The sequence below is a fragment of the Photinus pyralis genome, unplaced genomic scaffold (assembly GCF_008802855.1).
Source record: "Photinus pyralis isolate 1611_PpyrPB1 unplaced genomic scaffold, Ppyr1.3 Ppyr1.4_LG2, whole genome shotgun sequence".
Classification (NCBI taxonomy): Eukaryota; Metazoa; Arthropoda; class Insecta; order Coleoptera; family Lampyridae; genus Photinus; species Photinus pyralis.
The window spans coordinates 40,897,668-40,913,091 of NW_022170403.1; the positions used below are offsets into that span (position 1 = coordinate 40,897,668).

The 15,424-nt window shown below is 36.3% G+C and overlaps 1 protein-coding gene and 1 long non-coding RNA gene across 4 annotated transcripts in view; one reads left to right on the forward strand and one right to left on the reverse strand.

Moving 5' to 3' along the window:
- The window catches only part of LOC116163113, a 74,299-nt gene that overhangs the window by 56,762 nt on the left and 2,113 nt on the right, over positions 1–15,424 (forward strand). For all 3 annotated transcript variants that reach the window (XM_031476963.1, XM_031476964.1, XM_031476965.1), the window contains 2 exons: positions 7,486–10,120; positions 12,953–13,108. In XM_031476963.1, the coding sequence (XP_031332823.1) occupies positions 7,508–10,120; positions 12,953–13,108 (2,769 nt within the window). In that variant the 5' untranslated portion in view covers positions 7,486–7,507. The remainder of the gene's footprint in view (positions 1–7,485; positions 10,121–12,952; positions 13,109–15,424) is intronic.
- LOC116163115 lies at positions 5,340–6,274 on the reverse strand. The gene is made up of 3 exons (XR_004143671.1): positions 6,149–6,274; positions 5,767–6,101; positions 5,340–5,710 (listed from the first exon to the last, which is right to left on the reverse strand). It is a non-coding gene; the product is annotated as an uncharacterized LOC116163115 (long non-coding RNA).

Here is a 15,424-nt window from a genome sequence, read left to right on the forward strand (position 1 = left end):
GAAAAAAAGACTAAAAATAATAGCCTGGCTACGGACGACCCAGGATCATTAGTTACACTAAAACGCACCTCTAAAGTGGGATGGGCGACAGGAAATTGCTTGACACTTTGACGATGATATCGTTTCTTCGAGAGTAAATCACTAATCAGTGTAATTAATTACACCATGTATAAATGTAATTGGTTTGTTTATCGGAGACTTGTAAAGTTTTCTAATAAATGTTATAGAAGTAGGTAACACTATGCGAGATTCAATTAATTAAAATGAGCCTTTCAATAAAGCTTGTCTTTTTCATTTTACCGGAAACTCATTTTTGTGCTTTAAGATAAAATGGACAAATGTAGACAAAGAGACAATGGACAAGTTTCATGATGTTGATAATACAATATTTAACCTAATGACATTAACATATAGACCAAATCTAATGAACTAGTACAAAAATTAAAATAAAAATTAAATGCGTCAATAAATGACTGAGAAATATATTATTAAGTTTACATATTCAGTGTGCAACACAGTAGTGGTCTGTACCGCTTGTGACGTCATTTGACCTTATCGTTACGATGGCAACACCAATAACTAAGCGAACCATTGAGTTAGAAAACTAATGGAGGGAATATAATGGTAGAGGGGGTAAGAATTTTTGTAGACGGAAGTTGCCACAGATAGAGGCCACTCGCGTGGATAGGTTCCCGTGAAGGTACATTTTGGCCGACATTATTTGACATATGAAAACGCGGGTCCTGTCACTGTCAGTTTTCCACCAAATTCAAATTTTATTAAATTTACCATTTTAAAGTACCTAATAATTTCGGATCGGTTTGTGCTCTGGTTTATATAAATGACTAACTGCCTCATAGTGTTTTCATCACACGCAATTTTGTGAATTGAGAATGATTAGCTGCGTATCATGCAAAATTTCTCATAAAGGGAAGAAACAGGGCATTTCCTTTCATCGGTAAGACATGTCATTTATCATGTTGTAGGCGAGGTTGTAGGTAGGTACCTATAGTTTATGTTTCTTAGTTTTCCAAACGAACCAGTACTCAAGAACAGCTCTCGAAATTTACTTTTGTGCTCACAACGCTTCATTGACTGTGATTTCGACCAAAGGTTGCACCGGAAAATGTTCATCAAATATCTCGTCAATTTATATGGAGTAGGTATCTACTATCAAAACTTGTAATGAACCTGAGACCAACCAATCGATTGTAGCTATTGATCAACACAGTGAATTTAATGGGAGTTGTCAAGTTGTAGTGGCTATAGTAAACTGGCCTTAATTATACTAATGGAACACATCGATGTATATTTAGATTTCTAATCAATGATTATATTAAATCTGCATACTTTCCCATCCTTGTCTATTTTGTTTACTTTACCACGAGCATGTATTTTACTCCTTCTGTACGTTTTTTTTGTTATTATTCCTATTAGTGGAAAGAAAATTATATCTCTACGCCACTGAAGTGAGACGCTAATGATAACGGAAGTGGTGTGGTACTTTAATCACAGTTAGAGGCCACTTTTGGTTCCCGTGGTCTACGTCTGGCCAAGCATTTGATTCCCTCCATTAGTTTTCTAACTCAATGAAGCGAACGAATAGGTAGCATATGATAATAGGTCAAGTGACGTCACACGCTGAATCGAAATTATTTTTCCAAGCCAAACAACAAAAAACTGGAAACTTCTCCATTGTTCACAGTAAGAATGGCTCTTATTCTCCACGTATTTCTGGGATGTCGCGGAGGAAGTTTCTTGTGTCTGGGTCGCGTCCCCTCGCACACCTCTGGTATAATAAAGCTGCCTTAGCGATCATAATAAAACGTGACGTTCTCACGTTTAACGAAGTTCCGCTTACATGCATATTAAAAATCTAAAATCAATCCAGTTCATTTACAGCTCTCCAAAAATCAATATCGGCTTTATTGGAACATCTAGTACCCAAAATTGTCCTACCATTTTATAAGTGGCCATTTTACTCTAACTAAGTTACTAATCCCTTAAGTACGGAAAATCCGTTTGTATATTTAACTCAGTTAGAAGACTTCCGTCACTTAAGTGGAACTCTTCTTTCTTATATTAGTTCATACACGAATATTTTATACAGTGTAAAATTCTACTTTTTATCTTTCAAGCCGGTCAAATAAAAAAACCGAGTATTTAAGGATTGTTTCTATTTACTGTGTAAACGTCAAAATTCCAACTCTTGAAAATCTTTAAAGGAAATGATCTGTATTATATGCAAATAGAAAATTACACTTTACTTAGCATTTTTTCTGATTTCAAAAATGTAAGTATCACTATAAATAGTGATATTTACGTACGTTTTTGAAATCAGAAAAACATGCTCTATCAAATGACACAAAAAGTAAAAATGACTTCCATACGAAAAACAAAGTTGATGATGGTTAACCGGAGACGAAACGTCAGACTTAAATTAAAACTATCGCCTTATAGAGGGAAAAAGTGGCCATAATAATGTGTCATTTATTTTGAAATATCTGTTTAAATAACTTCGGTAAAAAATAAAAACCAGTTTGCAAAATTTCGTTTTTTTCAGTTTCAAAACGGAATTTTGTTAAGCATCAAAATGCGCAACTGCGCAAACTACCTACCTATCTCTTACAGTTTCCGAGATCCCCATGATGGCCCTTGAATTTGAATCGAAGATCGCTACGGGCTACATACCTAATGGTTTTTACGGCTGGTCGATTTAACATGCTGGATCGACGAGATTTCGTGACTTCGTGTATAATTTTAACCTGTGTTTCGCGGTCACCCGAATAATGCCCTCCGAATCTTTCTTTTTGTTCCCATTTTTATGTTACAGAAATACACCTTTAAAATGTTGCTAATCGTTTCAATGCAAGGATGCTATATATAGCATCCTTGGTTCCTCGTTCAGTCAATAAACTTCGCCCCTTTGGCCAATTTGGAAATTACCGACCCATATCTTTGCTATCTGCTTTCTCAAAAATTCTTGAGAAAGCGTTTTATGCACGATTAATGAACTTCTTACTACGCCACAAGATCCTGTATCCGCATCAATTTGGTTTCCGAAGAGGATTATCTACCCAAGATGCAGTCCTTTCATCTGTAAGCTGTATCTTCCGAAATCTCTAATTAGGGAAAAAAGTCACTGGACTTTTTTTTGATTATTCTAAAGCATTTGATGTAGTAGATCAAAAACTCCTTTTACATAAACTACAACACTACGGAGTCCGGGGTATTGCTTACCAATGGATAGTTTCTTATTTAACCGGACGATCACAAATTGTCTCTATAGCGGCGGAAGGTAGTAAGTACAACTCGTCACGGAAAGAAGTGTGTATTGGTGTTCCTCGAGGAAGTACTCTAGGGCCTTTACTTTTTGTCATTTTTTTAAATAATTTAATAGACTCTTTCAACAATAACATGAACCTCTGACTATTTGCGGACGACACTTCAGCGTTAATTACAGCTGATACGGTACAAGCGTCAACTGAAGGTGCTAACAGGTGCGCGTTAAAAATGGCGGATTATTGTCACCGAAAAGGACTTATATTAAACAATGAAAAAACTAACCTAGTGACTTTTTCCACCCAAGTGCCTAATTACACTCTTTTAGTCAGACTCGACAATAAATGTATTCGCCAACATCAAACCATGAAGTTTTTGGGTATAGTTATTGATTGCAATCTCACGTGGCACTCGCATATTGACTATGTTATGTGCTATGGCGCCTCCGTCATTCTGTTAGTCTTAAAATATCGCTTAATTATTATTATGCCCACATACACTCTCTAGTGTCTTATAATAATAATAATAATAATTTTTTAATAATAATAATTTTATTCGTCCCTTGAACTTGATTATGGTGTGGTACTTTGGGGAAATAGCTCGAAATTTAACAGCATCCTCATTATACAAAAGAGAATGCTACGGACAATTTTTTACAAACCTTACGGCTACCCATGCAGGCAATTGTTCAAGGACTTGCACGTACTTACAGTGCCCTCGGTATATATTTTGCAGTGCGCGATCTATGTCCGTAAACATAAAATTCACCTCTCTACCGATAGGGAGGACAAATACGATCTACGGCGGGACGACCATCTACCGCTACCGTCCCATATATACACCTTGTCGGCAAAAATTGTTATATTATGCCTATAAAAGTGTACAATAAATTGCCTAGAAACATTAAAAACATTCTATCAGCTTCACATTTTAAAAACTCCGTGACAAAGATGCTAATTGAAAAAAGATATTATTCCCTTAAGGAATATTTTGATGACAGATTATAAACCAATTCGAATTTGTATGTTCTATTTCTTTTGTTATTTGTGTTTACTGATAGTAGGGGAGCTAGCACGAAATCCACTGAACGAGAATGATCAAAATTTTAACCGATGGGGTTCCCTTTTGCCCCATCAGAGTATGCTAAAATCGATCGTCTGCCGCCTCAGATCATATGACTTAAGGCGCTACGGGTACTTCTTGCGGTACCAATTCTGAAAGGTTGTTTTTCGAGAAAATAAGTTATACACCAAATAAAAACGTTGATAATAGCTCTTAAAAAAATATTTAAAAAAATCGCGCACATTTGATAACTCCGTAAAAAAACAATTCTTAGTCGGTTTTTCACGAACTTTCTACGGATATAACTACGGTTACGGGTTGGACGAATGAAGCTGATTTTTTTTACAGACTGATGAGCCGCATTTAACAACCATTGTCTTAAAAAAGAATAGAGCAACAAATTTATTGAGAAACCATTGACTTAAAATACGCCAGCGGGTTCCCGTTACAATATGAATTTTGAGAGAGTAATTTTATGTTCGTTTATTCTCTTTCACAACCGTGGTACAGTGTGCTCTATTTCAGACGCGACATTCATTTACAAGAAAAAAATCCAAACGTGGGAATTCTTGGAGCCTTCATTTAATCACAAGTATAGGGCTAATTATTACGTTAGATTCGTAATAGGAGAGAACTTTCCAACGGATTAATTTCACGTTAGGAAACCGATCTATCCTTCAAAGGAAAGGAATATTTACCTTATTGTCATGTCGTTTTGAACCAACATCCGCAGGGAAAAATGCGATGCTATTTTAAAATTTTTGTCAAAAACTTATAGCCTTCGCACTCTTGGCGATTGATAGGACCTGTTGAGAGTCGGAGTCACTTGGTTAGGGGTGTAAGAGTACTTAGCCTTACAAGAGAGAGAATGAGACATTGAAAATGGTAGAAATTTTCTACCCCTCCTAATTGTTAACAAACAATGCACTTGGGATTTAATAAATATAGCTTGTATGAGTAAAATCATTGTTTGTCTTATACCGGGTGATTCATTAGAACTGAGGACAGTTTGAATGTCCCGCAAAACTAAAAATTTTAAAGGTTGGTAATAACAGAATATCATTTGTCTAATTCCAGTGGTGTATGTAGAATCACTTTCCAAGGGTAATAATTTATTTTTAATTTACAAATAAGTCTCCCATTTTACAACAAATTTTACATTTGCACTAAGCACAGTCACGATATTAAAATTGTATTAAATGAACTATAAAAATTGCTCAAAATGTCCACCATTGTGTTCACGGCACAATTCCTCTCTACGCTTCATATTGTCAAACACTTTCTCCAGAGTTTCAGGTGAAATTCTTTCTAGTTCCTCAATAATTGCTGCTCGTAGTTCATCAAGAGTATGTTGAATAAGACACTCCTGTAATTCGAAAATAAAGTTAGTAGGTATAAATTCATTCTACGTGTACCACTTACCAGCTTGGGCACTTAACTGACGGATTGACTTTTTGGGACTCGCCTCCATTCGTTGTCTGACATCTTGGACCACTTCATCGTTTCGTAGTAATGGACGACCGGTATGTTTTTCTTTACAAATGCAATTCTTGTTTTCAAATCGGTCCACAATTCGTGTCTTATGATTGGCAAATGCTTTATAAGAAATAATAACATCGGGATACTCTTCCATAAATTGCTCTCGACAGGACCGGAACGAATATGACCACGTTCCATCTTCATTACGTACAGCACTTCCAAAATGAGCCTTCAAAATAAAGGCATCTTGTTCTTGTGTGAAGGGCATCCTCAAGAACCTACAAATGCAAATTAGTGTGATTTAACCGTTACTTAAATTACTTACTTCAACAAACTCTTGAATTTACAGCGTAGCTCTGAAAAGAACTGTTTTTAAGAACGTTGATAATACAGTTTGCAAAAGTAAATTAAAAACAACAACAAATTAACGAAATAACGACGGCACTGGTGACTAATATGAATTAGTAAAATAACTAAAAATATATCATCGCCAATTCAATCACGTAAAAAACACTAGAATTGTACGCGCGAAATTCAAACTGTCCTCAGTTCTAACGTTGATTTTCAATCAACGGTTTCTAATGATTCACCCGGTATAAAAGTGCACGCCCCTTCTTAAGTGCATTTTGTTCTATTTATAAAACCGTTGAATTTTATAAATAGCGGAACGTGATGCAAGTTCGTTTAACTCAACCATAGTTGTGTTAGCGCGGTATGCCATTATGCTGCACTCAAACATCTAATAAATCAATTTAAACAATGAACTGTAACTTTTAGTATGATGAGATGAAAAACCTATTTCATATAAGTACATTTGCAGAATTTCAAGGATTGATGTTGGCAAATGAATTCCGCGCCCCACCTTTTTATTAGAATGTTTGTAACACCTTTGATTATGCACATTGTACAGTGTACAAGTACAATCAAAGGTAGCCTTATCCATATCAAATAACTTGCATTGTTATGCTTTCCACTTATTTACCAACACATATCAGATAAATAGGTAACTAAAACTTCCGGTGTTAGGATCAGTTTACGATACTTATTGAGTATTAAATTTAAAGTTCAATAGATGACAACATACCAAGTTCTATTACAATAATATTAGTCTGTGCAATTAATTAGTAGTGAATGTGAAATCACAATTATTTTAGCTGGTATGCTATCTACTTACGCTCATTACATACCTACCTACCTACCTACTAAGGTTTTCTATGTAATTCTAATTACATTAAGGCTGATATTTCATGGCTCAGTTAAATTTATCGGATAGATAACATCCCTTATGTGAATACTTACTTCCTGGGGAAATTAACTGTTAGGTATCCGTATATTCATAGATGTAAAAAAGACACCTCATAAGAAACATGGTTTATCCAAAATCCTTAAAACTTTTAACCAAAAAATACTGTATCTAACTATCTACTTACTACATCATTGAATTTTAATAAATTCAATGCACTACTAAAACCATTGCTCATAATAACACTTGATTTGCTGACCTAGAACGAAAATGGATGTTTTTCTGATGTGAGTAATTTATGTCATAGTAAATAAATAATGAAAAAAAAATTATTTACTGTTGCAAAATGTATCAATAAGTCGATATCTAATTTCTAAAATCGTGAGACACCTAATTAGTTGTGTCTTTTTGTTTTACAGGTGAAAAGTGTAGGCGTCAGTGATGTCGGCTATTTGTCAAAATTTCGTTCAAAACGCTTGGAAAAAGGAGCTGTGCTCAAACTGTTTTAAATCCAAAGATGAACATCAGATTACCATAAAAAAGCTATCTCCGCCTACTTCCGAAACAATACTTGAAAGCATAATTAAAAGTAGCTTGAAATCCCAAAGCAAATCAAAGCACGTTGTTTCATTTACAAATGAAATATCGAAGGTTATAGGATATGGTGGAGAAGACTGGTCCGAAATCGAAGAGGATCACGTGGAAGAAACGGAAGAAGAAACGGATTCACAAGATACAGACGAGGAATTTGATGAAACTGAAAAGGAATTGCGAAAGATTACCAAGCGAAACACCGATTTTAACACCGTCAATGCAAATCTCTTAAATGATAATAGCGAAACTAAGAAATCGTATACTCGTTTAAAACTGGGAAAGCCGCAAATTGATTCCGAAGGTCGAAAACATACACTCATGGTGTCAGTTACACCGTTTGGGCAAGATAAAAAGACACTTAAACCTTTATCGCAAATTCCAGTTGCTAAAACTAATAAAGATGGTACCGAAAATAAACAGACGCCGTATTTAAAGAACGAAGAAAAAACAATAAAAATCGAAGAAAAATCGTTACTGGAAGAAATCTCGGAGACGTTGGAAAAAAGTAAAACGCCAATCCAGATCATTTCAAGAAAAAAAATTTTGGCCATCTCGAAAGTAGGTGACGCAAAGGATAAAGAAAATGAAATGGAACCAGTAAACATCGAGAAAAATAAAGCTAACAAAACGAGTATTCCAGAACGAAAAAACGGCATAACGCGTGCACCGATAATAAAGAGGGATCAAGAAAAACCGGCAATTTATCAAACTTCCATCGCCAAAATAGAATTGTTGAACAATAAAAATTTGAAATTAACCAAAGATTTGACGAATCAGGTGTATAAATCAGAAGCTTTAAATAACCCAGAGAATTCCAGTGAAAATAAAGTTGAAGATCAGAACGTGCCAGAAAGTACAGTTAAATCAGAAGCCGCAATTGAGTTTCATTTGAATAACGCTAAAACAAAAAATATATCCCCAACTCACAATGCTAGTAGTAAATCTAATGCACACTCCGAAGATTGTCTCAGCACCTCTTCTAACCCAACACCCGAAGTGACATGCGAAAATGATGAAAACATGCACTCCATATTGTCGCAAGATTCAAATTGTGATTCCATGCCACCTGAGAGTCGAGAGCAAGCAGGAGAACCAGATGGTCACGCAGACCCTGATGGAAACAATGAACCCCCCGCTCTACCCACCACTCCCCCTCCTCTCGAAACACGCTCTTCTTTCCTGCACGGCAACAATGGCGATAAGCCAAAATTACCACTGAAACCATCTGCAGTACTTATTAGGAAACCAGTATTACCAACTAATCACCTGCCCGAAACTCCAACGCATACACTTTCGTCTTTCTCGCCCGAGCCTAGAATTATTCAAGAGGACGATTCCGCAAAGGAGTTAGATATAGGCCGCACTCCTAACAAGCGTAAAGCCCCCAAACCGCCATCGTGCGATGAATCTTTTTTGAAAAACACCGTGTCGATTTTCCCAACGCTGCAGGAAATGGAAAAAAGGGCTTCTTCTTGCAGTTCCCAACTTCGCAATGAAAGTCCTCACAGCGATGCGAGTTTAATTCTACCGGACTCGGTTCCTAAAAAGGTACTGTCGCAATCGACTGATAGCTTGTCGACAATCGGAATCGAAGAAAAGAAAAAATCTAAAGGCCGCTTTTCACTTAAAAAGTTCCTAAGGATGAGTTCAAGCAAAGATGTGCACAAAGTGCGCAACGACTCCCCAAAGTACGAAGAAGTCAAGTATGTTGAAAACCAAACTCGTCCCAGACTGGTTATTGTGCATCCATTAGATTTGAATGGCGCCCAAGTGGAAGTCGTGTCCAAACCGATAGTGGCGCATGAACAGTTCGAATGTAGTTTTTCCATGCCATCATCAAACATCGAGTATCAAGTACCAAAGTCAATCCCGGTTGAAGTAACTAGCTTAGAGCAAAGGCTCGTGAAACCCCCACCGCCACCTCGAAATCTCGACGATTGGAATCGAAAAAATAAACCCAATTTACCGCATCCGCCGAAATCGGTAGACATTATCAACAAGCAAAAGCACCTAAATCGAATTAATAACCTCCGAAACGCTAACGATTCCGTTTACGCCAATATCGGCGAAGTTAGATCTGCTATAATACCAAACAAGCCTCAGAGAACCGCCAGTATGAGAGAGAGGGAGGCACTGGCAGCGCAACATAACACTTCAACGGACAGCTACGAACCCGTCGAAGCAACATTTAAAACCAATAAAGAGAACGTTTACGACTACATCAATTGCGGAAGATCGAGTTCGTCCGAGTTCGACAGTTCCAGCCCTGAGAAGAATAGTCCAACGTCAAGTAAAAATCCAAGATATATACGGCAGATTAGATCAAACAGTAACGTTGATGTTTCTGGAGACTACTTTAAATTTCAAACTATACCCAGATCTGCTTCTCTTACTTATTGTGGAAGTGAAACAGAGTCGGAAATTTATGCGCCGTACAGTTTTTATGGAAGCGAATCCGAGGTAGGTACCTTCTTGTTTCCTAAGATAGATACAGAGCGTTTAACTTTCGCGTATTTGACTAATTGAGTCAAAAAGACACAAAAAGACAAAACCTTCTCAATACTAATTTAACAATTATAAAAACAGCAACTAGTTTCGACCAACGGTCATCTTCTGGCTTAAGGAGATTACAGATTAAAAATTTAAAACATTCAAGAAGTACACATTACAAATTTGACAAGCAGCATGGGGAAAAAACGATGACAATTAAACTATAACATTAAAATATGTCGTCATTAAATATAGTCTTTAGGTTTAGATCCATGTAAAATTAATTACTATTTAATTATTAAATGATAAATCGGGTTTAGGTGAAGACGCCATCGAGGCGACCTATCTCCATCTTGGCTCGTTTTAATCGTCCTCATCTCCCTCTCTCGGATGCTTTTTCTCTCTTTTTTCTTTGTTTGGTTTTTTCCATAATCTTTGCTTTAATCCTCGTTTCAATCTCTAAACCTCACTATGATTCTTATATTCTGTCGTTAGTTTTCGGCTTCAGCTCTATGATATGCTTCTTATATTGTATGTTTCCCTGTGAATTCCAGATTTTCTGCCTTTGTTGCTACCACTTGTCTCAGCCCCATCTCCCTCTCCTTCTGTCTCATCCATATTAGTTCGTTTCGTAATGTTTTTCCTTTTCTAAAGAGCTAAATTATGGGGGAATACACACACTGGTGTTCTTTAGTTCCATGCCCCATTATGAGGGGTCTATAAATTTCTTCTCTTGTCTTTATCTTTGTTCATTCTCTATATTATTATTTATCTACCCCTTTTTTGTCTCTTTTTCTATATTTAGTTTATATATAATGTTTCTGCATTATCTTTCTCCTATTACTCATACTTGTTTCATAGCCACTCTCCCTTTTCTCCCATTTCTGCGTTTGCTCTATTATTGCTTTTGTCTCTCTTCCTTTCCTAAATATCCTTTTTGATCTTTCAAAGTACATTTAGTTACATTTCTTTGATTGCAGTATTTCTCAATTCATTCCATCGTTTCCTTCATTAGTTTTTCTTCTGTTGCGTATCAGTGGTTTTTAGATGTTTGTACGAGGGTTGTCCAGAAAGTAGCAGACGTTTTGAAGTAAAAAATTTTAAAATTGTAAAGAAAATCTCCTATTATATACATTTGGAGGCTGCACTCTTGGGATATTTATCAACACAAGGGCCATTCAAATTGAGGCACTTATCATAGCGTGGTACAAGTGTTTTGTTTCCAACTTTTATTATTTAAAAAACGGTGTGACTAGCCTCCCGGCTCCGGTATTCATACGAATCCCGGTTGCACTATATGACATCACGCTAGTGACGTCAGCGACGACCGGGATTATTATAAATCCCGGCTGACAACTTGGTGCGATGTTTGTGATCGTTTACACGTGGGTTTTACGTTTAAATATTGCAGTAACTTTTTCTCTGGTGCTGCTTGGCAAGTTGTCCAAAATTTAATCATCGCGAAAAGGGAGCAAAACGAATGGCTGTGTGTGTTATGCAATTAAGAAATTATCAGAAATCAATCTGATTGCATTATGTGTGCTTCATGCCTCCTGTGGAAGCACGTTAAATGTACAACTTTAAAGAAAATACCAAAATGTTCAAATGAATCGATTTGTTTGGAATGTAAGACGTGAACAATAATAATTAATATCTACGAGTAACTCAGTTCACACTATTAATATAATTCGTATATATATATGTGTTCAGAATTTATTATATTTTTCTAGTTGTAGGTACGATTAAAATATTTACCAATTTTGAATAAATCTTATACTCCTATAAAGTAGGTACCTACGTACTTAGGTGTATAATGCTATCAACTCTATCTTGAATGTTTAAATAACTTACCCCGCCGGGATTTATAATAATCCCGGTCATCGCTGACGTCACTAGCATGATGTCATAGTAAAACCGGGATTCGTATGAATACCTGAGCCGGGAGGCTAGTCACACCGTTTAAAAAAAGGAGTATATTTCTCTAAAAATTAAACAGTTATTTGTTTGTAATTCAAACTACAGATATTGTGCTTTGTTTCAATAACACTGTATAAATCTCATAATTGATATAATGTTTTTACTACCTTAATCTTTTTTTTTTATTGTGATTACTTGGGCATCATGTGTTGCCTGACAAGCAGGCGCCAATGACTGAAACTTTCAGGGACAGTTAACTCCTTCAGGCAGTGATTCTTAACTTTACACACTGCAGACTGCTACCTTCGTTTTAAGTTAGGCATTATAAACTTTTAAATACATAATAAAAACGTTTACAATAGTAAAAATCGTTCAAAAAATGAAATGAACCTTAGAAAAAAGAAATAACATTCTGGGCAAGTGTGCCAGAACCCGTGCTGCGCCTCTACTGACTTGGTCTCGTTAAAAATGAGTACCTACCTGTAACAATCCTAGGGGTTGAGGAGAGTAGTGATTGACAAACGCTGAAAATGTTAAACTGATAAACTAGGTGGTCTTTACACTCTTATACCGTATAATGTCATTAGACCTTCTAACGCAGAAATATCATTGTGTAAAAACTATAGGTACTTTACCGTATTTCAAAGATGATCCATAGTGACTTCTACCGCCAAATTCCTATAGAGAAAAATACTATATGATTTATTTAAAGCCTTCATGTAACCTCCCCCCTAATTCCAATGATAACTTGGAAATATATTTGTTTACTATATTCATTATATCTTCCTTTTGTATACGCCCAAGAAGACAATTTCGCATGACTACCTAGCCTAGTTACCATTCTGTATGTTAGTAATTATACGTATAATTTTTTTTATGGTTTAGGTGGCGGAAGAAGATTGTGATTGGACGACACACAACGGACGAACACATAAATTAAGGTCGCGGAAAGGTAGAAGTATAGTACATAAAAATTTGGAAGACAACTATGGAGCTGTGATTGTCGCAAATCATGAAGCATTAGCGCAAGTTTTAGAAAATGTAAGTTGAATTTAATCAATATTAATATGTGCTCTAGTAATTAGTAGGTATTTACCATAACTAGGTTTTGTAACTAAAATTTTGTATAAAAGCCTAAATTAGTACATTTTTATCCATACCAGTCAATAATAAATAATTTCTAACTTCTTAAGTAATTACCCAGCACATATTTTGACTAATCTTCCAAAAATGAGTTCAAAAAAGCCTCCTCACTGGGTAGCTTATACAGGGTGACAATTTGAAAACTTACCACCCCCCATATCTTAGTAAATAAACGAGATATTTAAAAAAATCAAAATCCGTTTCGGTAATTCGGAGGGGGAATCACAATGACATAGTTGGCGACGCACCCCCTTCACACCCCCTGCGCCCCAGCCACCCCAACTTTTAAATCTTAAATAGTGACCCCCCATGTGTGATACGTCATTGGAAAGCTCTGAAAAAATGCTTTCCAACCATACCAAATAGCATTACATTTAGGTTAGTAATTATCGTGCAAATCAAAAAATAAACATGGAAATAGTTATTTACGTTATAAGTCCGGTAGGTTACTTGTAACAGTACGAGTTAGACATTATGGACGAGGCGACGTCAGGAGCCGAGTCAAGAATGTCTTAAACGAGTACTGTTACAAGTACTACCGGACGTATATCGTAACGTATTTTATTTCATACTGTAAGTCTGTTTTGTATCGTTATTTCATTTCAAAGATTACAAAATTTCAGTATATTGTAAAAATCGCATTACCTTGTTTCTGTGGCAACGGCCGTTGCTATAGTTTGTAGTTGGTTGACATTGAATTTTTTCACTGAAAAATGGACGCTATAAACGTTGTGGAATGTTCCACTGTTCCCGATACAATCCTGTCGAAATCTCATGAAGCAATCGAAAAGTTGATTCCTAAGAAGTCGGCCGCAAGGTATGAAAAAGAGTACTAAGTGTTTTGCCAATTTAGGAACGAACATGGGGCGAAACAAGTAGAGGAAAACGTCATGTTGGCATACTGTTTGGATGCAGTAAGTTTTTGAATTTAGATTTTTTTGCCTGGGTTTCGGTGTTAAAGCGTCATGGAGCATGGAAAAGCTTATCGACAGCAGAAAAATACATCGAAGGCTCGGTAGAAGGAAAAGTTAAGATTGCCCGTATGATACAACTGATACAAGGCGGCGAAATTTTCATTGAAGTTCTACAGCAGAAGGAATCAAACATTATTAACTCGACATCCAGTAATAACCCAGGCGTTAGTGTTGAGGGCAATACAAATTGTTTCATTACAATCAATGTTAATGTTTGAAATAAAGAATTACAGCCAAATTTATGTTGGGGTTTTTAATTAATTGTGTGAAGATGTCAAATTTGATGTATACAAATAACCGTCCGGTAAGTGTTGCTTAGCAACACTTACCGGCTCTGATGCTGTAATAACACCTACCGGACTCAAAATGGTAGTGTAATCGAACATCTACCGGACAGTATGAAATAAATCGTATTTAACTTGAACTTCCAAAGCCGACTCGAGAGCAACTCATTTTTGATCGTCAGTTATAATCTATTCTCAAACTCTTGTCGAACCTTTCCAATGTTGGTTTGTCAATATTTCGACATTCTTGAATTATTCTCTGTCTTAGTTCGTCTATGTTCGCCGGTTGCGTTTTAAAGTAGTTAGAGCGCCTAGGTAAAAGTAACAAGAAGTTGGTGAAAATTTGGTCACTTATTCTCTGAGAGACGCACTTTCTAATGGTCAAAAGAAAAAAGTGTTCCTATGTACCGTTTCTGAGATATTTGACAGTAAAAACAGGGCTCTTATGGACACACTCAGTTTTTTTGAGCTAGCGAAGGTTTTTGTATCAAGACTTAAATGAGATGGGTCTCATTAGAAGCGAAATTTTGTGACGATTCTAAATATGCACGGAAAAGTACATGTTCATGATGAAATAAGGAAGATATTTACCGCCGGAGCGGCGTCTGCTCTGACGCGGCGGCACGCTATGCAGCACGCGTTTAAATCTGATGACTTTTCCACTAGGTCTAGTAAATAACTGAGCTAGGACCATCTTTTCCTTCTTCTGGCTGAGCACTTTTCTTCACAAAAGGCATGGTGTCTTTCAGAAAGAACATCAAAACCAGCGATATTTATAAAGGCCTGCACACGTCTTGTTGACACACTGATCGGATCGAGATCAAGATAGCGGCTGGGGATCTCTGGCGCCAACATCGAAAAACCAAATCCACTACACCGACTTCACGTAAAACGCCAAATTATTTAGTTTCCCGGCTTTTACATACGTCTCGCATACGTTTTGATGAAAAATAAAT